General features: G+C 39.5%; 1 protein-coding gene across 11 annotated transcripts in view; it reads left to right on the forward strand.

The window, feature by feature from the left end:
- Window positions 1–27,249, forward strand: part of PPP1R12B (protein phosphatase 1 regulatory subunit 12B) — a 243,447-nt gene that overhangs the window by 196,078 nt on the left and 20,120 nt on the right. For 10 of the 11 annotated variants that reach the window (XM_032288759.1, XM_032288762.1, XM_032288757.1 and 7 more), the window contains 4 exons: window positions 17,039–17,055; window positions 21,498–21,642; window positions 23,150–23,254; window positions 26,805–26,858. In XM_032288759.1, coding sequence (XP_032144650.1) covers window positions 17,039–17,055; window positions 21,498–21,642; window positions 23,150–23,254; window positions 26,805–26,858 — 321 coding nt within the window. The remainder of the gene's footprint in view (window positions 1–17,038; window positions 17,056–21,497; window positions 21,643–23,149; window positions 23,255–26,804; window positions 26,859–27,249) is intronic. The other variant, XM_032288758.1, reaches the window with a different exon arrangement.

Genomic DNA, 27,249 nt, shown 5'->3' on the forward strand with positions numbered 1-27,249 from the left:
CCTGTAATCCAAGCACTTTGGAGGCCAAGGCGGGCGGATCACCTGAGGTTGGGAGTTCGAGACCAGCCTAACCAACATGGTGAAACCCCGTCTTTATAAAATAAAATAAAATAATATAAAAATCTAATGCTTGCCTTGAGATTATGTATAGGGAGAATACCAATATACTCCCTAATGAAAAATCACTTGTATATAGAAGATAGTCCTCACCAGCTAAGAAGATTTTTGTTTACCTTCTCTAGTTTGTATTTTGAAAATAATATTTTAAATTCTCTGAACACAAAGTTATGCTATTAAACATGGTTTTTAAAAATATACATCCACAGCCGGGCGTGGTGGCTCACGCCTGTAATCCAAACACTTTGGAGGCCAAGGTGGGTGGATCACCTGAAGTCCGGAGTTCAAGACCAGCCTGATCAACATGGTGAAAACCCCGTCTTTAAAAAATAAAATAAAAAATAAAAAAATATATACATCCAGACTGAGCACAGTGGCTCATGCCTGTAATCCCAGCACTTTGGGAGGCCAAAGCAGGTTGATCATGAGGTGAGGGGTTGGAGACCAGCCTGGTCAACATGGTAAAACTTTGTCTCTACTAAAAATACAAAAACTTAGCAGGGCATGGTGGTGGGCACCTGTTATCCCAGCTTTTTGGGAGGTTGAGGCAGGAGAATCACTTGAACCTGGTAGGCGAGGGTTGCAGTGAGCTGAGATTGCACCATTGCACTCCAGCCTGGGCAACAAGAGGAAAACTCTGTCTATAAATAAATAAATAAACAAACACATCCCTCTTCCTCACTAGAGAAAATTTCATCTATCCTTTTCGCATGTTCCCACTTGTTCCTACTGTCACTAAGAATGACTGTTACAAGTGGTATGCTTCTAATATTGCTGTTTTGGTCTCTGTTGACCCTGAATAATGAAATAATTTTTTAACTGCCTTTTGGCTTTCATATGAAGTTTCCATTAGTTCAGCATCTTTTTTGTGTCTAAAAGTTGAGGAGTTCCCTGAGTAGCAGCTCTGATCATCTGATCATCTCTGATTCGTTACTCAGGAAAAGCGGAATAACTTCCAGATTCACTTGCATTTCTAATAGGAACCATACCACATAGATATTGATGAGAATTTGAAAACTCAGTCTCTTTTCACATACCATGAAACAACCCTAATATAAGATGCTGGGTTCATACAATTAGTGGTAAAACTTTCTTTTGATAGTAATTTTCCAACATTAAAAAAATATATTCTTCTGAGTCTTTGTAGTTAAAGGAAAAATTCTGAGCTCCAAATACATTAGACACTTCTAGCTCTTGATTTTTAATCACTATGTATATTATTGGGTCTAACGTTTATAAATTCTATAAAATTGGGAACTACTCAATTTGGATGGTTTAGCATTTTAAAATTATCCTAAAAGTAAGAGCCAGGTAACCTTTGGTCAATATTCTCAAATTATTATTTGCTAATTTAAAATTGTTTCGGTACAGGATATATTTAAAGGCAACAAATATAAGGGAAGGTCAAATTGTAGTGCTTATCTGATATTTATTTATTGAATAAATCTTGAAGTGGGTCATCAACTGAACCCTGGGAATCTTTTAATTAGGCAGATTTTCATTGAATTGGCATTTGTTGTAATAAGATTTGACCTGCATTTATAAACCAAGATCAGTAGCATTTTCCTATTTAATCTGGATTGCTGTTCCTTCAGTTCTAACATCTCAATTTAAAACAATGACAGAAAACAAACAAATACAAAGATTATACATAATATTTTTCACTCAGCCATTAATGTACATAAAGAGAACATTTAATCAATTAGCTTTGTTTTTTTTGTTTTTTTTTTTGTTTGTTTTTTTTTTGAGACGGAGTTTCGCTCTTGTTACCCAGGCTGGAGTGCAATGGCGCGATCTCGGCTCACCGCAACCTCCGCCTCCTGGGTTCAGGCAATTCTCCTGCCTCAGCCTCCTGAGTAGCTGGGATTACAGGCACGTGCCACCATGCCCAGCTGATTTTTTGTATTTTTAGTAGAGACGGGGTTTCACCATGTTGACCAGGATGGTCTTGATCTCTTGACCTCGTGATCCACCCCCCTCGGCCTCCCAAAGTGCTGGGACTACAGGCGTGAGCCACCGCGCCCAGCCTTAGCTTTGTTTTATAACCAGTCCTACAAACTAATTAGGTCACATTTGTTAAATAATTGGATGATAAAGTGTTGTTGGCTTCCTAAGAGCTTGTCTACATAGTGACTTTGGTTAGCAGGCCAGAGGCATTCTGCCTCTTTGCCTTCCAGACTGTCAGTGTTGATGATTATTTTTTGCATGTGTTTTGTGCCCTCCTTAGACAAGCGCCAAGCAGTTCTTTAGTATATTATCTTATCCCCTGTACATCCAACACTACATCTGAGGCACTACCAATCTGGAATCCATTTTTACTTCACTTTATAATCCATTGTCATGGAATGAGAAACACTTGGATGAACAATGCTAATTAAGAGTACAATCTGTTAACCATTTTTTTCTGCCTAATTAAAACCACTAGTGTATTCGTTTTTGGGGTTTCATATTCCACTCAAGGAAAATCAATAGCAGTAATTGTTCAGCCCAAGGAATCGTCCTAGAACAGTAAAACCTGTGGCAATAAAAGTAGCTTTCCCATTTGGAGCCTTACATTAATTCTAAGTAGAGACTGGCCTAGTTAATTCATATCCTACGTAGAGCTGAAGGATATGGCACCTGAAGTCTTAGTTTGTTGACCAGAGAGACTGAGAGCTTCAAAGGCATCAGCTCCTTTCCTGCAAGCGATGTCCTGCCCTTCTACTCTAATTTTATTTTCATGATAAATATGTATCAAAGCCACCTGTCCTATTTTGAATCCTCCCACAACATTTTATGAGCATCTTCTTTGTAGTAGGCTTTATATTGGACACTGGAATTCATAAATGAAAGACACATTTCCTGCCCTCAAAGAATTGGCAGTCTAATTGTGGAGATAAAGGAAATCAAGAATTGAAACACCAGAGAGGTGAATTTTCTGATAAAGACATAGGTTCAGGGTGTTTTAGATCAGCCAGTGGTTAATACATTAGCCTGATGTTTGGAGAACAATAGAAGCTAGATGGACAAAGAAGGAGGAAACAGTACATCACAACGGTAGAAAAAGAACATGAGAATATAATGGCGTTATTCTGAGAGATGCATATTGGTGTGGCTGGAATGAACGATATATTTAGAAGTGTAATAAGAAATGAAGCAGGAGGCTTAGCAAACCCAGGTCATGTGAGGCTTAGTATATAATTTTGAGGATTTGGGGAATTATCCTGTGGATAAAGAATAAAGGAATGAAGATTTGAAGTAAAGTTGCTGTGCTCGGAATTGCATATTAGAGAAATAACTTTGGCAGCTGTGGAAGCTGGATTGGGAGGGAGGGTCAGGACACGATCAGGTCATTGGCCCTTGATTGCAGTATTCTGGGTGAGAAATGTTACGGGCCTGGGAAGAGATATTTTTTCTGGGAAGTACAGAGAAGCATTCGGTTATTTAGAAGATAGAATTGACAAGACGTGGACTAATAGAATAGAGGTAAGGATGAGCCTGAGAGAGGGCAGAGTCAGGTGTGACTACCAGGTATCTAGTTTAGGTGACCGGGTAGAAAATGGTATGATAAGGGCCAGATGCAGGGGTTCACATCTGTAATTCCAGCACTTTGGGAGGCAGAGGTGGGAGGATTGCTTGAGCCCAGGAGTTTGATACCAGCCTGGGCAATGGAGTAACACCTGTCTCTTCAAAAAATTGTAAAACTAGCCAGGCATTGTGGCACAGGCCTATACTCTTAGCTACTTGGGAGGCTGAAGCGGGAGGATAGCTTGAGCTCAAGAGGTCGAGGTTTCAGTGAGCCATGACTACACCACAGCTCTCCAGCCTGGGTGACAGAATGAGACCCTGTCTCAAAAAAAAAAAATAGTATGACAAAATTGATTTGGGAAACACAGGAGGCTAAAGGCTGTTGAGTGAGGAAATGGTTTCACTTTTGGAAAACCATTGTTGGAAAACCATTCAACCATATGTTGAATTAGAGGTACTTTCAGACATTCACATAGTGATTTCCAGAAAGTAGTTGGTCTGACACTTAGGAGAAAATCATGAGCTAAAAATGCTGATATTTACGTTTGAAGCCATAAGAGTGGTAAGCTTGTCTAAGAAGTAGATGTAGCATAAGGAAGCGCTGAGGGTATAAACCTTGAGAGAATTAACCACAAGCAGATAAGAGGTTCTGTTTCTAATGGCTCTTTCCTGTTCCATCACCACTGGAATCACATGCAGGAAGACAGCAGGTCTTGTATCTGGTTTCTTTGCTGAGAGGCATTGTGGTCAAACTTATGTTACAGTGATAAGTTTCAGTTCTCAAAAGATCCAGAAATTTAGTTAATGGTCAATTGGTTATGAGTTTTATGTTGGGTTCTAGTTTTGTTTTCAGTACACAACTAGCTGTGTGACAAGGTAGTATTTTTTAAAGTTTGGAAAAGTTCCCAGACTATTCAGCGTCGGTTTTTAATTTCTTTTCTTAATCTGATAATATTTGGGTGAGCTGGCAATTCATTACAGTAAGAAGACCACAGGGAAACAATCAAAGTTGGCTTCCATCAGCTTTTTATTACTCGTAAGCTTCTTTTTTATTCTGTTATTGACTTGGTTATCATGCAGTGGGTGATGGTTATCCACAACTGGGATGTCAGTTCTCATAACAGCTCCAAAACCCAAGAGCCTTTTTTGGTTACACAGCATGCAGAGAGTTCTACCAATGGACATGATGAAGTAAAGACTCCAAAAGCATGTCTGGACTTCAGCCTCTTCATAGTTCATTGTGAAAGCAACATTTTCTGATAGGAGTTGCATGTAAAATTGCAAGTGGCTATTTTAGAAGTTGTATGAAAAGTTAAATATTCTAGATTTAAATTAAATTGTAAAATAGATGAGACTATATTATAGCATTTTCAAAAATGTTTTGCATTGATTTCCAAAATCAACTTTACATGGTTGGTTGTCTGAGAGGACATATATCCATCCAGACAGTAAAATAATGACCTTACATGTGTGTAGATTAGAAAGGGAAGTAGGAATTAGCCTGGATAATCAAAATCTACAAATAATCAAAACCCTTTACTTGAGTGCTGAGGAACTTATTTGAGCTTATTCCTCTTGCAGCCAACAAGAATTGGGAGAACCGAAAGACCAAAGTGGGACAAGAGAGAAAATAGAAAAAAAGCAAGGAAAACTGTAGTAATATCAATAGCTAACATTTATTGAACATTTACTCTATGTCAGTGCTGTACCAAACACTTACATTTATTGTCTCATTTAATACATTCGATAACTGTAAACACCAAGTACCATTATCTCATTTTAATGACAAGGACACTGAGACAGAGAAGTTAAGTAATCATGTAAGATCGCATAACTTAGTAAATGCTGGAGCTAGCAGTCTGGATCAAGAGCCTCAGTGTTAACCAGTAAGATGTGTAGGCGTTCCAGTGGAACTACTGTCTCTTCATTCAATAGCTCCTAAATTATTACCAGTATCCCTGACTACTAAATCTGACTTGGAAAGAGAGATGGTGACAACAAAAGCTATCTTAAAGAAGGAAAAATGTAACAGAATAACAGGAACAGTTAAACCTAGATTAGTAAAAAGTCAGAATTTTTTTTTTTTTTCTTGAGACAGTGTCTCACTCTGTCACCAAGACTGGAATGAAGTATCACCACCACAGCTCACTGCAACCTTGAACTCCTGGCCTCAAGCAATTCTCTTGCTTCAGCCTCCCTAATAGCTGGGACTACAGGTGTGCTGGGGCCTCACTAACCTGTTGACAAAGCTGGTCTCAAACTCCCGAGCTCAAGTGATCCTCCTGCCTCAGCCTCCGAAGGTGCTGGACTTACAGGTATGAGCCACTGTGCCCAGCCAAAGTCAGAATTTTACATCATTTTTAAATAGGTGTAGTGGTGCATGCCTGTAGTCCCAGCTACTCAGAAGGCTGAGGCAGAAGGATCACTTTGAACCCAGGAAGTTGAGGTTGCAGTGAGCCATGATCATGCCAGTACACTTAGTGAGTCTTTCTCTCTCATTCCTATATCATATATAAAATGATGTATATGTATCATTTTAGTACTTATAAGTATCTATGATAAAACTCAGGACCTGTTAAATTATAACAAGTTCTGAATTAGTAGGGCCTGAATTACTGAGGTTTTTCTCATCTGAGGAGACCCTTCCCTGCCAAAACCAAGAAAATAAACTACAAAAGCATCCCCTGTTCCAAAGTCTGCATTTTAAAATACCTGTTCTGCTCTGGGAAATCCTAAGAACTTTGTGCATCTGAAGACTCAAGTTCCCTGTTGGGGGTATGAAAGTGGAAGAATCAAAGAAAGCTTCGGTTCTTTATCCTTCTCAACTTTGTCTTTCAAGGCAGAGTAGCACTTTGAGATAACTGTGGCTCTCGCAAGGCCCCAACTTATGTAAGATTACTTACAAGTCACACATAACAGTGTCATTTTTCTTGACCACCCAGTTTCAAACTTCAGGCTGATGTATCCACTAGGCTTGTTCCTTCCATTATTGCCTTGGCAAAAATGTCTAGTCAGTATTGGTCTCTCTCTTTCCTAACTACTCCTTTTTATTTACTGTATATACTAGAAGATCTAACATTTGATTCCATTCAATCAATTACTTTCTTGCATTACTCTCTAATTGTTTTATGGGTGTGCTTATCTTTCCTCTTCAAAGAAGAGCTCTTTGAGATCAAAGAACCATGTCTTATATTCTGTAATTGTCCATTTTATTCCTCTAAGTACTACTTACAAGGCTGGGCACACACAGGTACTTAATGTAAATGCATAGAATGAATGCTGCTGCCTGAGATTTGATCTCTCAGCTCCTATCCCATTTAGCCATCTGGAAAGGATTCAGAGGCCACACATTTGAGAATCTTACTTCTAATATGAAGGCTAACCATAAGTCTGCCCAAGTCAATTCAGATTCCTGTTTATTGCAATTTGCTAGTATATCTGTCGCTCTAAAATATGTGAGTTAATATTTTGGCTTTTGTGAGAATCGAAAGAGAAAAAGCCAAAACAAAGAAAGACTCTGACCTTCTGAGGAATCTGCTCAGAAATAAAAAGTTCTATCTTATGTTACTTAGGTCCCAAGTATTAATATTTATTTTCTCATGAAATGTGAGATCTGGATAGCCTCACTAATTCCTTTGCATAAGTTTTGGTTCACAGCCTAGTCCAAATAAAATTAAAATGACTGCTACCCAAACAGGCTGCTGGAGAATGACATTTACCATATGAAAAAACCTATCTCTTCTCAGGCTTCATGGAAAACTTACTTCCTAAAGAGGTATAATGGTGGTCAGTAACATCATCTATTGAAGAGCCTTGACAGACTAGTGGGGAGAGACCTGGAATCTCATTAGAGAAATGGAGTGAAACTCAAACAGGGGGATTAAGGCCTAAGTAAGGATTTTTAAAATTTATGATATGCTGTATGCTGTATTATTAGACTCTTTTTGGGGGGACTGATCAGGCTTCCTTTCTCATGTGTTGATGAGGCTGTTTTTTTTTTTTTTTAAATCATCTGAATGTATTTCATAGTTTCAGATGGCTGCACACATCTGTGTGAACCTAAAACTCCAAGCCATGAGAAAAGTAAAAATAGATACTAAATGTGAGAAATGTGACCCACATGCTAAAGCCACACGAGCTTTAGAGCTCCTCATTCCCCTGTTGGTCATTTTCATCACATGTGGTACACAGCATGTGAAAGGCTAGATGGAGAGTATGCCTGAGCCTGCAAATGCATTTATGAATCACAAGACTTTATGAATTATAAAATGGCTTGCCTTACATATTTTATGGAGGCCTTAGTATATCCATATATTTCCTTCCATAACGTGAGTTCCCAAAAGATCCAGAAATTCTTCAGAAGCTGGGAATATTCACAAAGGGGAGGTACAGGCCTGCATAGAGATGCTAAGAGCTTTAAAATTCTAATATTAGGTGGCACAATAGAGACAACAAAAGATGAGTCTGTTTCTATCATGTAATGAATTTAATGGTTTTTCTTTTACAATATAGTGAAGTATACTGCAGTATGTGAGGTGGCATTACATGATATCATTTTTACATGCCTTAAATTGATAGGGTAGTCACAATCTGCCATATGAGATTTTTCAGAAATGTTTATAAAATGAACTGAATGTAAGTACTATATTTGATTATACTTAACTGTTTTTGTTCTGTATATATTAAGTAGTTCTGTATGTATTGAGTAGTTGTATATCAAGACTTATGATGAAGACATATGTGATTTAATACCTGCTTTGAAAAGCTAATTTTTCCTTGGAAGTATGCTCTTTTACACATACGTATACCAGGTCACATGGATGCCTGTTTTTTTCCCTGCGTAAGACAGTGCTTTTGGTACTGCTCTGATTCTGAATGTATGTAATCACCCAGTGCATCTGAGAGGTCATGTACTATGGATGTTTCTTTTAGGATGTTACAGAAAAATTAGACCTTTTTTTTTTTTTTTTTTTTTTTTAAGGGGGATCCTTGTGATAGTTGGAATTTCTAAAATGCCTCCCCAAAATGTCCTCACCTAATCTCTAGACCCCACGTGTATGACAAGATAGCTCTCCCATGATTGTTATGTTACATAGCACAGTTGACCTTAAATTAGGGAGGTTTTTTCTGGGTGGGCCTGAGCTAATCACATGAGTCTGTAAAGGCCTAGAGCCTTCTCAGCAGATGATGGAAGGGGAAGCCAGAGAAATGTGAAGTGTGAAAAGAACTCAGTGCTTCATTGCTGGTTTGAAAACCAGAGGGGGTGTGTGAAAAGGAATATAGGAGCTTCTACAAGCAGTAAGCAGCCACCACCCTGCAAGGCAGTGGGTACCTGAAACCACATAGGACTAGATTTCTGCCAACAGCCTGGATGATCTTGAAGTAGATCTTTCCTCAGATACTCCTGATAAAAGCCAGCAGCAGACTCCTTGATTTTAGACCACTGAGAACTTGAGGTAGGAACCTAGCAGAGCTGTGCAGACTTTTGACCTACAAAACTGTGAGATAATAAATGGATTTTCAAGCCACTAAATTTTGTTTTGGCAGCAATAGAAAACAATGAAATTGGCGGGTGCAGTGGCTCATGCCTGTAATCCTAGCACTTTGGGAGGCCAAGGTGGGTGGATCACCTGAGGTCAAGAGTTCAAGACCAGCCTGGCCATCATGGTGAAACCCCATCTTTTATTAAAAAAAAAAAAAAAATGCCGGGCGCGGTGGTACTCAGGAGGCTTAGGTGGGAGGATCGCTTGAGCCCAGGAGTTCTGGGCTGCAGTGCGCTATGCTGATCGGGTGTCCGCACGAAGTTCGGCGTCAATATGGTGACCTCCTGGGTGTGGGGGCCCACCAGGTTGCCTAAGGAGGGGTGAACCGGCTCAGGTGGGAAACGGAGCACGTCAAAACTCCTGTGCTGATCAGTAGTGGGATCACACCAGTGAATAGCCACTGCACTCCAGCCTGGGCAACATAGTGAGACCTTGTCTATAAAAAAAAAAAGAAAACAATGAAATTGAAAATTTGATATTAAGGAAATATTAATTTTTAAATACAAAAATACCAGCATAGGCCTTATTGTCATTGTCTCCTACTGTCACATCTTTGCAAAAATCTTGGAAATTCTTGTTCTACCCTCACATTTATTTCCAGGTTGTTCAGGATCCCCATATAAATTACTGGAACAATGCAGGCTCCACTTTAAAGTCAGAGACTGGTAGACTCTCTTAATTTCAAGTTTCCTAAGAATCTCGTCTGTTTAAATTGTGAAGAGTTCTCTTCTTAAGATAGAAGGCTGGGGCCAGGCATGGAGGCTCACGGCTGTAATCACAGCACTTTGGGAGGCCGAGGTGGGCGGATCATGAGGTCAAGAGATTGAGACTATCCTGGCCAACGAGGTAAAACCCGTCTCTACTAAAATACAAAAATAAGCTAGGTATGGTGATGTGCACCTGTAGTCCCATCTAGTCAGGAGGCTGAGGCAAGGGGAATCGCTTGAGCCTGGGAGGCAGAGATTGCAGTGAGCCGAGATCGTGCCACTGCACTCCTGCCTAAGCGACAGAACAAGACACTGTCTAAAAAAAAAATAGAAGGCTGGAAAACTTTTGTCTTTCTTGGACATATAAAACCAGAATGACTCTTAAACTCAAAAGTTACAAAATTATACTATTTTGCAATTAACTCAGACCATCATGAGGTTTGTAGTACCTCTGAAAATTTGAAGGGTCCTTGCTGCAGCCGCACTCACATTATTGGCATATTCATCATCAGTCAATATTCTGAGAGCACTGAAGGGAAAGAAAATGGTTTCTGTAGGCCATCCCAGAATAGCTCAAATTGTTTCTCCTGGCTCAGCTAGTACACAAGAACATAATATAAAATGTTCCTTCTGCTTAGTCCCTCATCGGGGAAAATGTAAATAGAAGTTTTTTCCCATTGCTGTGGGGTCAAGCCATGACTCCAAAAGGAACATGAGTTAAACCAGTTTCAGCCTTGGCAGCGGACATGTGACTTGGTCTCATTCCTTTCCCTTGGGCCCAGCTTTCCTGAGCCACAATTTTATTTTAAACTTGGTAGAAGGAATTTGGTTTTAATTATGTGCCTTCCTGAACTCCTGATAACTTTCAAGTTAAAGCTTTTGTAGGGATTTTTCTAAGCCAGTCTCTGATGTTTTGAGGGACCTACACATTTCACAAATCAAAACCAGTCCGGTTTCTGTCCCTTTCTAGGATTGCCATCTGAATTAATGGTGATCTTCATTCTGTTCTTTTATTAGAAACAGGCCCAAGCAATGAGATTATTATGGGAGAATTTCAAGAGGTATGAAAGGAAGAAGCCTGCTTCTTAGTTTTGGGACATTTTTTAAACTGTGGTCTATCTAGCTAATCATTCTTTTTACCTCTACTCTCTGTGTTCATACTGGTTTCCGAGCAGCTTTTAGACTCTTTTCCTCCAGAGTCTCATGCACATTATCTATTGCCCCCAATGGGGCCATAAAAGCTGTGAAAGTAATTCTTTCTTTGAACAGTTTCTATCTAGTTCAGACACACCAGAGAGTCTCATTTTAGTTGCCATCATTTGTCTTCAATAGAAGGTAGAGCAAAACAATCTTTAACAAAAGCGTTTGTAGAAGTTCTAAGACTTCCAGATTGGCACATACAACATAATAAATTTGTAAATTAACCTATCAATTGGATAAAAGATGCCTTTTCTAAAATATATGATATCATCATGTGCAGATAAGCTATTCAGACTCTACTTACAGAGTAGAATAACTTGTTTTTGAGAGAGAGGGAGTGTACAGAGGTGAGAGGATGGAAGGATGGGACCATTCCCAGAGCACAGACATTCCACATTCCTAGCCTCTGAAGGATCATCGATTTGGCTGGAGTCCCTAAGCCCTGTGTTCTAGGACTTCCCCTTATTTGCTGCCCACTTGGCTGACCTCTTCTCTGGGAGAAGCTTCCGTGTTCTTTCCCTACCCTATGTTCTGCTTGTCTCTTCTGATGTCACTTCCTGGCTCACTATTCCCCTGAGATCATTTAGGCAAAACTCCCACTTTGTCTTACCTCCTGCTCCCTAGATTTACTTGGTAGTCTCCCTGCAGGGTTGGCAGTCATGTCAGCCTAACAGTTGATTTGATCTGTGCTTAGTTTGAATGACAGCAGGACGAAGAGGAAAAATTAAAGTTAAATCTTCTGTATCAATCCAGCCACTCTGCCTCTTTACCTAGGAAACTCCGACTTCTCTTTCCCTAAATCCAACTTGTGTTTTTTCATCAAACCCCAGATTATTCAGGGTATCAAGAAGCCAAGCAAAACAATAGTTTCTAGAGGTATTCCACCAGTGAAAATTAGGAAGTGTGATCTATAAACCTAGGCCATTTTATCAGAATTGGGGGAATTAAACATTAAACCCTATATACTTTTAAGCTATCTTGCCTTACTCTTTTTAGGCTAGAAACCTGAAAGGAAACCATTTCTGTTACAGTGAGAGGAAGTCACCCTTAGTCCAGTTTTCTTCCTTAATAATATTGTTTGTATCAAGGTAACTGTGTTACCTCTACTGCATCCACATCTCACTAATCTCTGAGGTTTTAGGAGATTTATACGCTCTCCTGTAATTGGTAGGGTTGACTTCCCCAGAATATTGCTAAGGCTAGACCCTGAAGACAATAATATTTGAAAACAACAGCAGTAACAACAAGGATTCCACGTAGCTCCAAAAATCAGGTAAAAGCTGGAGGGAATGTTAGAGGAAAGATCGAGGATTAACTTGCAAACTCTGTTTTCTCTGATATCTGGATCTAGGTAAATTGTCTACCATCTTGTCTGCTGGATCACTCATCACCTACACATTTTATAAAAGGTTACCCAAAAAGAAATTTTTAACCAGGAATCTTAACAAGCCTTTAAACGCTAATAAGCAGCAGACTCTGGTGTTTGCTTTTAGTTACTCCTAACAAGCAAAAGAGTATCAGTCATCAACTTCCTAGGTGGCTGTAGGGAATACCTCCTTATTCCTACAGTAAGTCTATATGGACAAAAACTGATGTGGCAATCACAAGTGTGAACACCATTATCATTGCCTTCCTCCATGAGCTCTCTTCGGTGAAAAAATTAATTCAGGTCTTTTGAAAACCCTCTGGGATCTGCCTTTTCGTATCCAGGAACCCTGTGGGCTTTTTCTGATTGCTGCTTGATAGTGCTAACTATTTTTTCTGTTTTTTAATTTTTAAGTGTTTGTATTTTATGTCAACCTCCTCAGTGAAGTTCATACAGTATACACAGCCATACTCTACAGTCACATGTCTGTCTGAGAACTTTCTTGGCTTAATTGTGCTTCCAGAACATTCTAAATGAAAAGAATTAATTACATGTCATTTAACAAATAAAGTAATGGAAATTATTAGCATTTGATATATAGATAATAGCTAAGATTGATGCTTGGTAAAATCCTAATTTTCCTGTTTTAATGGAAAAAACAAAAAACACTTGTTTCTTCATCATAGAGGCAGCTGCCAGTCTACACAGAAGAATTTAAAGCTAAAGATACAGTAAAATCTTACCCAACAAATATATTTACAAAAAAGAAACAAAACAAAAAAAAAATTCAAGTTAGGTTTCACATTTCAAGGAAAAGTCAGCAAATAAGCATGATTTAATTGTCGGAAAGTTAGGCTTCAGTCTGTGCACACCATGCAGACATGGGATCACAGTTCAATAGGAAGAAGAAAAAGAAAACCCAAGGGACCAGTTTGATTGTAAATGGGTCATTTTTCCATACCTAAGAGGGTGTGGAAAGTCCATCTTTGGAGAGAGTGTCAAGAATTCTATTCCCATATGAAGGGTATAATTTGAAGGCCATTCTACCCAGAATCACTGAGAGAAACTAAATGGCCTTCTAAATTATTGTTTTATTTGGTTGCATGTGGACTCAGTTCCCTTAAACAAAAGTTTGAAGCTTTGTTACTTCATACCTTGTTACTCTAACCAGCATCAATAGCCCATATATATATATATATATATTTTTTTTTTTTTTTTTTTTTTTGGAGACAGAGTCTCACTCTGTCTCCCAGGCTGGAGTGCAGTGGCGCTATCTCTACTCACTGCAACCTCCACCTCCTGGGCTGAAGCAATTCTCATGCCTAAGCCTCTCAAGTAGCTGGAACTATAGGCATGTGCTACCACACCCAGCTAATTTTTGTATTTTTAGTAGAGACAGGTTTTGCCATGTTGGCCAGGCTAGTCTGGAACTACTGACCTCAAGTGATCTGCCCACCTCAGCCTCCCAAAGTGCTGGTATTACAGGCGTGAGCCACTGCACCTGGCCTAATATAATATTCTTAATATTCTTACATTTAAAAAATGAAAGCAGAGGAATGGTGGGGGGAAGCTGACATTTTAAGAGTCCACTTCCTTGTAGTTATCATAGTTAATTCTTACTGGTACAATAAGTGGTAACTTGCCAAGGTCACATTGCTAGATGTCAGAGCAGAAATTTGAACTCAGGTCCAGCCAAGGGCAGCACACTTCTCAGAAGCATTAACAATTCAGTTTGTAGCAGGAGCGGCCGCGGGAAACGGATCTCTTGGACACCGAATACAGGAGGAAGGAATTTATTTCAGCTGGGAGCAAGGTGGCATAGGTGCCTAACAGCCAAGCTCGTCTAACAAAGGGAAGTTCAGCCTTTATATAGGCTTATACTTTAGATGTTACACGTGGAAGAATCTTAGGTTCATAGTTTTAGGACTCACATGTGAAAAGGTTTCTGGTTTGATCTTGTTTTAAGTAAAAATAGTGCCTTCTGGAGAGTTTCCGCAAGGCCTAGCCTGTTGTTTTCAGGAAGGAGATTCAGGAGGCACCAGCTGGCCTGCTCTCTCTTTTATTGAGATGCACAGTGGATGACAGAGGGGGAGGGAATCCCAAATGCCTGGGTCTCCCTCCTCAAGTTCAGTGAGTGTTTATTGAACACCTGTCGTGTTCTGGCCCTGTAGGTACTAAAAATATAACTAGGAATAAGATGGAATTTTAGAGAAACTTTCCCTCCATAACAGTATGTTTTTGTTTTTTTTTTAAATGTATGTATCTATTCTGGGTCTTTGTTACCAGGAAAAAAAAAATGTGAGTTTGTATGTGTTTCTCTAATATGATCATCCCAAAACTCATATCTTTTAGGTTTTCTTAGTTGGAGCCAATGGGTTACCACTGTTATCTCCATAGCACATATTCTCATGTTTTTTCCTACATTGCTTCAGGCAAACTTGTTAATTATGTTCACAGTGCTCTCCTGGTTCTGTGGTGAAACTTGGTCTGCTTCTTCCTCAGTGCCTTCTCTACAGGGCTCTGCACAGAGTGGGTTCTTAAATACAATAGATGCTTTGCATTTGCTGGTGTGGAGTTCAGTCTCAATTATTCACAAGTATTTGACATGTCGCAGTAACTAGTTTTCCTGGACTATGAATTTTAATTCACCTAGATGCTAGGTCTTCTCACAAAGCTGATGAGTGACTTAACCCATAGCCCAGAATCTCAACTTCACTTGCATACTTTTTTTTTTGAGACAAGGCCTCACTCTGTCACCCAGACTGGAGTGCAGTGGCTTGAACACAGCTCACTGCAGCCTCAACCTCTTGTGCTCAAGTGATCCTCCTGCCTCAGCTTTCAATGTAGCAAGGATCACAGGTGCACACCACCATGCCCAGCTAACTTTTTAAAAATTATTTTGTAGAGATGGGGTTTTACCACGTTGCCCAGACTGGTCTTGAAGTCCTGGGCTCAAGTGATCCTCCTGCCTCAGCCCACCAAAGCCCTGGGATTACAGGCGTGAGCCACTGCATCCAGCCCAATATATATGTTAGTTCTTGAGAGGTGATTAAAATTTAGTTTCTTTTTTGAAAAAAGGTATCAAGAAAAAAAACTTTAAAGTTGAGAAAGTAGGCTTTGATAGTGTGGGGTATACATATGAGTGCCACTGGCGATTAGGTATATAAATGTGGGACAAGAAAAATGCCTGGAATTGTCCTGAATTTTAGATTTCCGACTTTCAGTATTCTCAACTCAATGTATGAGAATATACCATATACTTAATGAGTCTTAATGATTCTCCCACCTCAAATAGAGGCATGTCTCCATGTTAAAAAACAAAACAAAACAAAAAAACTTTCATTTAGTACAGTGGTATTTATCCAGGGCTGTACAGCAGAATCACTGGGGTACTTTTTAAAAATACATATAGGAAGGCTGCATTCTAGACCTACTGAAACAGAATGTCCAGTATTGAGGCTTTTGCAAAAGTGTGCGAGATTATTCTGATGAGTACAATCCCTAATTTAAAGAGAGATTGCATTAAGAAATGCCATCTTTTATCAAGGTGACTCTGTTCAGTCCTCTTTAGTCAGATGTGCTGTCACTGTATACTTCTCCTGGACAGCTGTAGGGTGTGGTGTATTGGGTTGTCCTGCTGTGTTGTTTGACAAACCAGTGGCTTCCAGGGACTGTTTAATGCAAAGCAGTGTCATTAAGCAACTCCTCAAAAGTTCAAGGATTCATTATCCATTTTGTAGATTACTGGACCTTTGTTTCCTCTTCCTCCTCTTGTCTGTCTTGAAGATTTTGTTTAACAATTCAAAAAAAAATAATTAAATGGATTTAAATCAATTGAATTTTTATTTGCCAGAGTTCTTAAAAAAAAAAAAAAGAATGAAGGGATAGGAGGGTAAAGTTCATCTACAGTAAAAACAAATATCAAACACAGACATAAGCACTTTTTGTTGTTTGATTTGTTTACAATGACCAAGCTTACCGGCTGTATCTATAAAACTCCTTTCATTTGAGACCTCAGAGTACTTTGTTTTTACCAGCATCCTAGGGACTAGGATGGGAGTTTCTCCCCTCTCCCTTACTCTTCTACTTTCACTAGCAACCTGGGAGAAACTGAGGAAGTCTCTTGAGTTTTAATATTTGTAGTTGCAGTATTCACTCAGGGCAAGGTTGGGAGTTTGTGAACTGAAGGAAATTAATAGAATGAATTTTGAGATCCAGAGAGGCCAAATGTCACATAGAAAGTCAATGAGTCCCTCCTAGAACAAAAGCCTGGCTAGTTAGTTGGGAGGGGGAGGGGAGGGAAGAAATTTTTAATCATTTTACATTTTACTAACTTCCAGTTTAAAACAATGCTGGCCCTGATGCCTCAAATCTAGTAAGTCATGGCATACAAAGAAGTGTGAACTAGGGCTGTTGCCTTTTGTGTAGTCAATTTTGATTGCTTTTCTTAAATGGCACCCACATCTCCAGCTGTGAAATTCAGCCATCTGATTTGAAAAGTGCATTTATAGATGGAAATAATACAAATCAGTCTCTTGCTAATGCTGTTTTCTTTTCTTTTTTCTTTTTTTGTTTTTGTTTTTGTCTCCTTTCTCTAGCATGAAAGACTTTCTAGGTAAGAACTCAGCCTGTTTTATATGCATGCTTAATACTTGTGAGTGGAATGCATGTCTAATTAAACCTAGCTGTATGTAATAATTCAGTAATGTTTCTCACATCCTTTCCTTCCTTTTCATTTCCACAGCCATCACAATAATTTACCTTCCTGCCTCCAGATTCTCCTCTTTCCAATTCACCTTGTAGACTTCCACTAGATTAATTTTTTTAAAGCACCAGTGTACCAGGCACCATGCTAGGTATTAGGGAAACAACATGAATAAGACAGTATCCTTAACCTTCAATTAGCTAGTGAGCCACTAGAGAGACAGATCATTTCAATAGAACTTAATCAGTGCCCATTAAAAGTATGACAGGTGTTCTGAGCACAAAGAAGAGCAGTTAACCTAATTTGGTGGTTCAGATTGAGGTTAGATACTGTTATTTAATAGTGGATCCAGCAAAATACCTTGTGCCTAGATGGTGCTCATTAGTAGTTTGTTGAATGAAGGAACTAAAGACCTCTTTTGCAATTGCTGAAAAATTAAGAAAAGATATCAAAGGTTGGGGAATGACCCTTTGCAGTTTTTCACCTAGTATCTAAGGTTACAAAACTGATCTTCTGAAAGAAGAAACTAAATAAAAAATAATAGACTACAGAGCCAAAACTTGGAATCTTTCTTTTTCTACTGTTCCTCTGATGGGTAAATTAAGAAACTGGGGGAAGATGTGGTTATGGGAGCATAGGGCAAATGAGTTTCCTTATACTTTGTTGGGTATTGAGCTGGTTCTGCCTTATTAATAATTCTAAATTTTACATATGTTTTTCCTCTGCTTGTCCTCTCAGCAGGCAGCAGCTGAAGACAAATCATTTACTTCTAACCTAGCAGAAAATTACTTAGTTTTGCAAAATTGTTGGAGAGTGTTATTTTACTGTAGTTAATCTTTTGTGAACTCTCTTGTATTTATAATGGTGATTTGTGAAAGGAAACTTTTCCTCACAGACTTCAAAGTATGCTGTGAAACTGTATTGATTAAAACAGTGAAGCACTAGTTCAAGAATAAACAAAGAGACCTATGGAATACAATCCATAGCCCTTAAAAAATCACATGTATAAGGTGACTTCATCTCAATGAGGAAATAATTATTCAATAAGTGATCATTAGGACAGTTGACTGTTTGACCAACTATATCCTTCCCTTCAGCCATACCAAAAAACAAACAAATGGATTTCAGATGGATTACAATTTGTAAGAGAAAAGTGTTTTATCATAAAAGTTAGCAGAAGAGAATATTTTATAATCTTTATATAGGAAAAGCCTTTTCAAGTGTGATACCGTTACTGGAAACGGGTCCCAATTCAGACCCCAAGAGAGAGTTCTTGAATCTCACTCAAGAAAAAATTCAGGGAGAATCCATAAAGTGAAAGCAAGTTTATTAGGAAAGTAAAAGAATAAAGAATGGCTACTCCATAGACAGAGCAGCCTCAAGGGCTACTGGTTTCCCATTTTTATGGTTATTTCTTGATTATATGCTAAACAAGGGGTGGATTATTCATGCCTCCCCTTTTAGACCATACAGGGTAACCTCCTGATACTGCCATGGCATTCGTAAACCGTCATGGCACTGGTGGGAGTGTAGTAGTCAGGACAGCCAGAGGTCACTCTTGTTGCCATCTTGCTTTTGGTGGGCTTTGGCTGGCCTTTTTACTGCAGCCCTGCCACCGGCTTTATTAGCAAGGTCTTTATGACCTCTATCTTGTGCCAACATCCTCTCTCATTCTGTGAATTAGAATGCCTTAACCGTCTGGGAATGCAGCCCAGTAGGTCTCAACCTCATTTTACCCAATCCCTATTCAAGATGGAGTTGCTCTGGTTCATATGCCTCTGACAATACCATAAAGATAAAAATCATCAAATTATCTAAAATTTAAAATTTCTAAGTAAAAGACACTATAAAGAGACAAAAAGTGAAGTGAGGAAAAAATATTTGCAGCCTGTATTAGTTTTAAAAGCCCTACTATATAGGAGGCTCCCCCACTATAAGAAAAAAAAGATGATTACCCTACTGAACAAAGGCTATGAATTGACAATTCAGAAACAAACAAAAAAAATGAAATATAAATAACCAAAGATATTGATCATTCATAATGATTTTAAAATATTAGCTGGGCACAGTGGCTCAACGCCTGTAATCCCAGCACTTTGGGAGGCTAAGGTGGGAGGATCACGAAGTCAGAAGGTCGAGAACAGTCTGGCCAATATGGTGAAACCCCATCTCTACTAAATAATACAAAAATTAGCCAGGCAGGGTGGCGTGCGCCTGTAATCCCAGCTACTGGGGAAGCTGAGGTAGGAGAATTGCTTGAACCTGGGAGGTGGAGGTTGCAGTGAGCCGAGATCACACTACTGCACTCCAGCCTGGGTGACAGAGCGAGACTGTCTCAAAATAAATAAATAAAATAAAATATTTAAATTAATGACATATCATATTTCTACTATTGGATTAGAAAGGATTAAATCTCCCTGGAGGACAATATGACAATATATATATATATCAGCATTTAAAATATATTTACCCCTTGACCAAACAAATCTTAAGATTTATCCTAATAAGATAATTGGACAAAGGCACTAAGGTTTATGGATAAGTCTGCTCATTTTAGCATTGTTTGTAATAGCTAAAGATTTTGAAAAATCTAAGTGTTTATCAATAGAAGATTAGTTAAATTACCTTACAGGCATGCAATGGAGAAGACTGCAGTCTTTTTTTTTTTTTTTTAATGAGGCAAATCTATTTTTACTTAGATGGCAAGTTGCCCACAATCATAGTGGTAAGTATAGAGAGGAGGAGGAGTTAGACAGCAGTGTATATTATCTGAATTTATTTATAGAAATATGTATTTTAACATATTGATATACTTGACATTCTGAAAGGGTATGAACTAAACAGTTAAAAGTGCTATTTCTTTTTCTTTTTTTTCTTTTTTTTTTTTTTTTGAGACAGTCTTGCCCTGTTGCCCAAGCCATAGTGGAATGGTGTGATCTTGGCCCACTGCAACCTCTGCCTACCAGGTTCAAGTTATTCTCCTGCCTTAGCCTCCCAAGTAGCTGGGATTACAGGTGTCTGCCACCACGCCTGGCTAATTTTTTATATCTTTTGTAGAGATGGGGTTTCACTATGTTGGCCAGGCTGGTCTCAAACTCCTGACCTTGTGATCCTCCCACCTCAGCCTCCCAAAGTGCTGGGATTACAGGCTTGAGCCACCATGCCTGGCCAAAGTGGTTATTTCTTAGGTAGGATTATGGGGTGACCCTGTCACTTACAACTTTACATACTTCAGTATTAACTTTTTTACAAGCATATATGGCTTTTATAATCAGGAAACTCAATAAAGAGATTTCTATTAACAAAAAAAAGAAAAAGAATGTTTTGAAGAACGTGGGACTTAGCATCTCTGCAAATGAAAAGTGTATTGTTATTAGGAGCTAATTACTTTGCCTCTACCTTCTCTGTGTCTTCCTTACTGCCCTTCTACCTCTTCTAGTACTTACTTCATCTTCGTATCTACCACAGGACAGACACATCAGATGCAAGTTTCACATTTGCGACTCTTCAAACCATCCCAGTTCAGGATGTAGCACTCTGCAGGGCTGATTTCAGTTTCATAAGTGCTGCCTTTTAATTTGTTAAGAGCAAAGTCTGAGAAAAATATAAAACAGTGTTAAGGATTAGGGTGATAGCTGTACACTTAAACAGGTAATCAGCCGGGAGATCCCTCTCTTAATGAGCTTACCAATACTGGAAATAAAAACGCTATCAACTCTAAGAGCTCAGTTACTAAAATACGTAGAAAATCTAATCACAGGCACAGCACTCTTGATGTGGAGTATAGATAAAATGGTAGAAAACTAGCTCATTGGGCACTGTGTTAGTATCCCTAAAATGTTTGGGATTCCAGAAAACCTGTAGAGCACCTAAAAGACGTATGTACCATGCCCTTAGTGGCTGTTTCTTTCCTATTCAACCTCCAGCTCAGATCTCTAAGTCCATATGTTTCTGATTCAGTGACATTTCATTGTAATCATTTTTCCAAGAGCCATTGAAATTCAAGAAACCTTAACTTTTGAAAGCACACTTTTGAGGGAAGCTGTTCAATCCTAAACTAATTTGAAAAGCTCTTAAGATTTAAGTCAGCACATAGGTCCAAACCACTAATTTTTCGATAAGCTTCATTCTTGGCAAATGATGGTCGGCCTCCCTCTCCAAGCTTGTGCAGTTTAGCCCTGAGGTCTGGGAATGCTGGCAGAGGATTGAAGGAAAGAATGTTATGAGTTGTTTCTGGCCAGGGCTCTGAAATACTTAGCAAAGGCTCAAACTCCCCTGGAGCATTACCTCCCCCCGCCCGCCACCACTTTGTTCTCAAAACCAATTTTTACCTTTAATATTATCTCCCACAGGTTGGAATCAGGAGGTAGTAATCCTACAACCAGTGATTCTTATGGTGACCGGGCTTCAGCAAGAGCCCGTCGGGAGGCCCGGGAGGCCCGTCTAGCCACCCTGACCAGCCGTGTAGAAGAAGACAGCAACAGAGATTATAAAAAAGTAGGCTCTTTATTCAATTTTCCAGTTCTTGGGTGACGTATAAACCTCTCAGCCTTTCCCCACTGCACCCAGAAAAATTACTGTAGTTTTGAATAATCAGAAGAAAAGATAAGTAATAATTCCTTGCAGTTTTCTGGGTTTACTTCTCCTCTGCAAAAAGCTAAGGACTCCTTCATATATTGAAGTGTGTTTTGTTTGTTTGTTTTTTGAGACAGGGTCTCACTCTGTTACCCAGGCTATGTGCAGTGGTGCAATCATAACCAACTGCACTCTCGAACTCCTGGGTTTATGGGATCCTCCTGCCACAGCCTGCCGAGTAGCTAGAACTACAGCCATGCACCACCACACATGGCTAAATTTTTAATTTTTTTGTGGGGATTGGGTCTCACTATATTGCCCAGGCTGGCCTTGAATTCCTGGCAACAAGCAGTCCTCCCACCTCAGCCTCCCAAAGTGCTAGGAATACAGACGTGAGCCACCATGCCCAGCGACATATTTAGTGCAGTAAATACATAGAATCAGATATTTGGAAGTGTAAGAAATTAAGACTATAAAAAGGATTTTAAAAACCTAATGCTGTCTCTGAGTCCCTGAGAATCATGTGGTAGACTGTTATTTTTAACAAACACGTGCTTCTAATAAGGTCCTGTGAATATCAACTAAATACTACTTTGTGTTAGTTAAAAAAAGAAAAAAGAAAATCATCATCACTTTACAAGTTTATTTCCTTTGTTCTTATAGAATAGTACCTAGCTCTAAGAGTAGACTTTAAAACTTTCCCTTTCAGGTGTTTGAGATACCAGGAAAAAATATTTTTGTTAAGAAAAGTTTAGGACGGGCATGGTGGTTCAGACCTGTAATCACAGCATGTTGGGAGGGTGAGGTGGGATGATCACTTGAGCCCAGGAGTTCAACACCAGCCTGGGCAACATAGTGGGACCCCCATCTCTACAAAATATTGAAAAATTAGCTGGGCATGGTGGCTCATGCCTGTAGTCCCAGCTACTCAGGAGGTTAAGGCAGGAGGATTGCTTGAGCCTGGGATGTCAAGGCTGCAGTGAGGTGTGGTCATGACACTGCCCTCCAGCCTGGGTGACAGAGGGAGACCCTGTCTCAAAAGGGAATAAAGAGTTCCTGTTCTGTTAATGTTTTGTTAAGCAGAACTTGACTAAAATCAATACACACGCTAGGCTGGTTCCAAAAAAATAATTCTCTTTTTCATTGTTTTTTTGAGCAGTGAAAATGTCCCATAGGATAAAATGGAATGACTGTTTTTCCCCCAGAGATTAACATTATTGAAGTTGGAGCATCGTCATTCTCTTTGTGTTCATCACTTTGAAAAAGCAAGAGACCAGTTGGCTGAATGTACTCTGCTCCCTACACTTCCTTCATCTTCTCTATCTACTATACAGTGGTGGCTTGGGGCACAGAGCCCTGGGCATTCTCAAGTGATGAAATGGTGTGAATTCTAACGTGAGCCCTGATCCTCTTTTTCGCCCTCCTCTAGCTCTATGAGAGTGCCCTGACTGAAAATCAAAAACTGAAAACAAAACTTCAGGAGGCCCAGCTAGAGCTAGCAGATATAAAATCCAAGCTTGAGAAGGTGGCCCAGGTAAGAGGGAAGAAGAAGAAAAAAGATGGGAACCAAGGGTTGATGTAAGGAAGCAAACTGGACTAGGGCTGTAAGGGTCAGGAAGTGAGATAGAGTCAAGATCAGGCCTTCTCAGGGGCAATGACATAGAAGCTTCTTAGATTCTAATTTGATTTTAGGTTTCAGTCAGTGTTTAACTTAAAATTAAAAACTGATAATTCAGTGAACAATTCCTGATGGTCTGAATTCTAATTATTAATACTATAGATCATCATCTACTTCTTTCTTAGTAGAAAAGTATAAACCAGAACTACAAAGCTAATCCTAGACAGTTTCTCTTGTCTTGTTCATTATGTTTCAGTTCAGTTTATCTACACATCACCACTGGTAGAGAGACAAGCAAGACACTATTAAACCTAGGGCAGAGAGGTAATAAATTAAGCCTAGAGAAATAAGTGGTTTGCTTATGCCATACAACAAATCAAAGGCAAAGGTGGTGTCACAACATAGGATTAAGTCCCAAAGCAAAGATTCTGTAGCATATGTTATCTCCCCAAGCCACTACTCTTTTTCAGCCTACAAATAAGGAATATTAGTGGCAGAAAGACTAATAACCCATATCCTCTCACTGCCAGGTCTGATTTAATTAGATGATGCTTTAGAGGATGCTGGAGGTAATAACCTCATCACCAGTGAAACAAACTGCTGAAAGCTAAAGCAAGCACTGCCTTAGGTTATTGCTGAGTTAACAGGAAACCTATTATTTCCCTCCTAGAATGCCTGGGGACTCAGAATTTGAAAGCTGAAGTTAAATGATTCTTTACCAGGAAGGCTTGAAATGAAAACCAGAGGTGGCTAGTCATTCTGGCAATATGACTGGCTATAAAAAAGCAAAGACTAAAATGCTAGGGTTGTACGGTACCAAGTACATGGAGTTTGGAGGGCAGGGGTAGCTGAGTACCCTCTAATCATCCTATTGTAACCCTTCTGGAATTGGATGAGCAGGAGGGTGCCAACACTTGCAAGACACCCCCACAGAGCTGCGTAGAACCCTAGCAAGACAGCCAGGATGCTCACTTTCTGGAGCAGGGCTTGCCCAGGTACAAAATGGTTGGCCTGTCCTGTGAACTGCCTGTCAGCTTAGAAGAGCCACCCTCTTCTTCCTGATTATAGTAGCCCAACATGGCTCTACTAGAAATTCCTGAGACCTACTGCAACACAGATAGATAATAACTAGGCTTAAAGTGATTTCATGGAATAAGAAAAGTAGGTTTCTAAATGTGAAAGAAAAAAATATACATACATAGTTATAACCCTGCCTTAAGGCATGTGGGTGGACAGAATAAATCTTAAGGTCTCTTCTCACTCCAACATTATTAATCCAGGCAAAAAAAAATGTCTCATTCACAGTAGACCCTCAGAAGAAATCTGGGACTAATTTTTATTCTGAATGGTGCCACATATTGGCAGTGGTTTGTAAATACAGATCTTATGCTGGTTCTCATCAGTTATTACTAGGATTGTTTTACAGAAAATTAAGGATCAGTCATGCAGTCATGTGAGGAACCACAAGAAGAGCAGTTTCACCTGCTCCCCACTTTCCTCAGCAGAAGCTTCTGACAGCATATGTCTTGACCTTTAGGGGTTCTCAGCATTTCCACCAGCCCGTGCCTTATAACAGTGAGCAGTCTAACAAGCTGCTGACATTGACTTGCACAGAGGGCATTGAAAATAAAATCAGCCTTTCCAGTTGCTGGAGAAAAGCATTTACTCTCCGGCCAACTGCTTTGCTGGGTGTGTCAGAATATACTTAGTTTTGCCAAATACAAGTTATTGAAATTCAGAAGAAATGGTGCTGCTGCAAACTGAGTCTCTGCTGTTTACCAAAAATGGAGTTGTTTGGCAGGACAGTGGAGGGAGGGCTTGTCAGCCTCACACATTTGTATGGAGACAGTTACCATATGAGCATACACAATATTTTTATATAAACGATCCACCCATACTCTAAAGGAGTCAAAATTTGAAACAGAACAAACAAAAAACTAGTTATTTGTGTATATAAACCTTGAAAATCATGAAATCATCACAGCTTCTACAGCTCCTTAGGCTTAGGAAAGAAAGACTTATGAGAATATGAACAAGCTGTTGAATCTATTTCTGCATTTTTTTCTTTCCCTTCTGCCTCATAGTAGATGCAGCATAAAGGCAGATGGCCATGCCCTTCTGAACTGAAGGTGAAAGCCTGGAACAGGAGACAGAATTCTGAGTTTTACTGTTAGTTCTGGCCATTCCTTAATTAAAAAAAAAAAAAAGAAAGAAAGAAAGAAAAATCACTGCAACAAGACCAGCATAATTTCTTTTCCTTTTTTTGAGACAAAGTCTCACTCTGTCACCAGGCTGGAGTGCAATGGCGCAATCTCAGCTCCCTGCAACTTCCACCTCCCAGGTTCAAGTGATTCTCCTGCCTCAGCCTCCCGAGTAGCTGAAATTACAGGCACGCGCCACCACGCCCAGCTCATTTTTGTATTGTTAGTAGAGACGGGGTTTCACTGTGTTGGCCAGGACAGTCTCGATCTCCTGACCTCGTGATCCGCCTGCCTTGGCCTCCCAAAGTGCTGAGATTACAGGTGTGAGCCACTGCATCTGGCCGACCAGCATAATTTCTGTATTTATTTAAATATTGTCTCTGCATGACACTAAGCAAAATAAAAATAATCACCCAGCAGTTATTAAATGTCTAGTGAATGTTAGAAATTCTGCTGAGTTCTGTGACCCTACAGCCAAAAGGGACTTAAGGGTTTTTCATTCCCTTTTTAAGAAAGGGTCATTATCTGAGGTTATTCTGGTTTTTAGCCATGAAGCTAAATCTTTTCAGCGCCTCTGCAAAATTTAAGTCAAAGATGATCTAAAGTAAACATTCTAAATCTTTTATTCAAATAAAATTACCTTATCTGAAAGCTGAATATTAAGACAGATAAAAGTGGAGTACCTCTGTTCAAAGCAAGGCAGATGCCATGAGTGGACTCCTAAGAACCCCTAAAAGCCCATCCACATATGAAAACCACTGCTTTAAAAGAAAAATGGTATTAATTCCGAAAACAGAAAGAATAGGGGAAAGGCGATTATTTAGACAAGTGCCATTGGCCTTAGGCATTCAAGCTCAGGAGCTGCCAGCCTTTTAAAGAAAAGCCATTTTTTAATTTCCTCTGGGTTGTGATATTATTCATAGAATGAAGAGGGGAGAAGAATGGTGAGATATAAGACTATAATTAGCATTGAAGACCTAGTGGAAGAGAGAGAGTGTGTGTATTGTGAGTAATGTCTTTGTAATTTCAGGGAATACTACTACTGCCTTCTCCTCCTCAGAGGGAATCCTGCAAACTTCAGAGAGGTGATAATGTTAGGCTTAGAGATCTATCAGAACCTATTTGCTGGGGGTTCCTGCTCTAGGGGAAATCCAAAGCTTTACTGTTTATTTCTAGATGTCCAGTAGTGAAGCTGAACTAGACTGGGCGTTCTACTGGCCCTGAGACAACTTAAGTAACAACTGTTTTTCTTCCATTTGCACCAGCAAAAACAAGAAAAGACCTCTGACCGATCATCAGTGCTGGAGATGGAGAAACGGGTATGTGCACGTCTGTTTTCCCCCATTTCATCTCTTCTTTCTGACTCTCTCTAACTTTGTTGTTCATGCCAATGGAAAAAGTCCATCTTAAGAAGGAGGGAGTTCTGCCACATTCCATTCCCAGCTTGATGATAAATTCTTTTTGTCTGACTCTGGGCAGTAATTTGATTGCTAGTCCTTTTGATTTCCTCAGATGTCAGTACTTTCCACATATTCAGTCTTAAGGTGGGGAAGGGTCCTTGGAAGGTCATCTCATACAATGTTCTGACCATGGGCAGAACTGCATATACACACAACCCATAACATTTTTGGTTTACTGTATTGCAGACACACACACACACACACCCAGCAAGGTCTCTTTGGTTTACTGTATTGCAGGCAGACACACACA

This window comes from Sapajus apella, unplaced genomic scaffold, assembly GCF_009761245.1.
Source record: "Sapajus apella isolate SASKATOON/1434 unplaced genomic scaffold, GSC_monkey_1.0 scaffold22, whole genome shotgun sequence".
Lineage (NCBI taxonomy): Eukaryota > Metazoa > Chordata > Mammalia > Primates > Cebidae > Sapajus > Sapajus apella.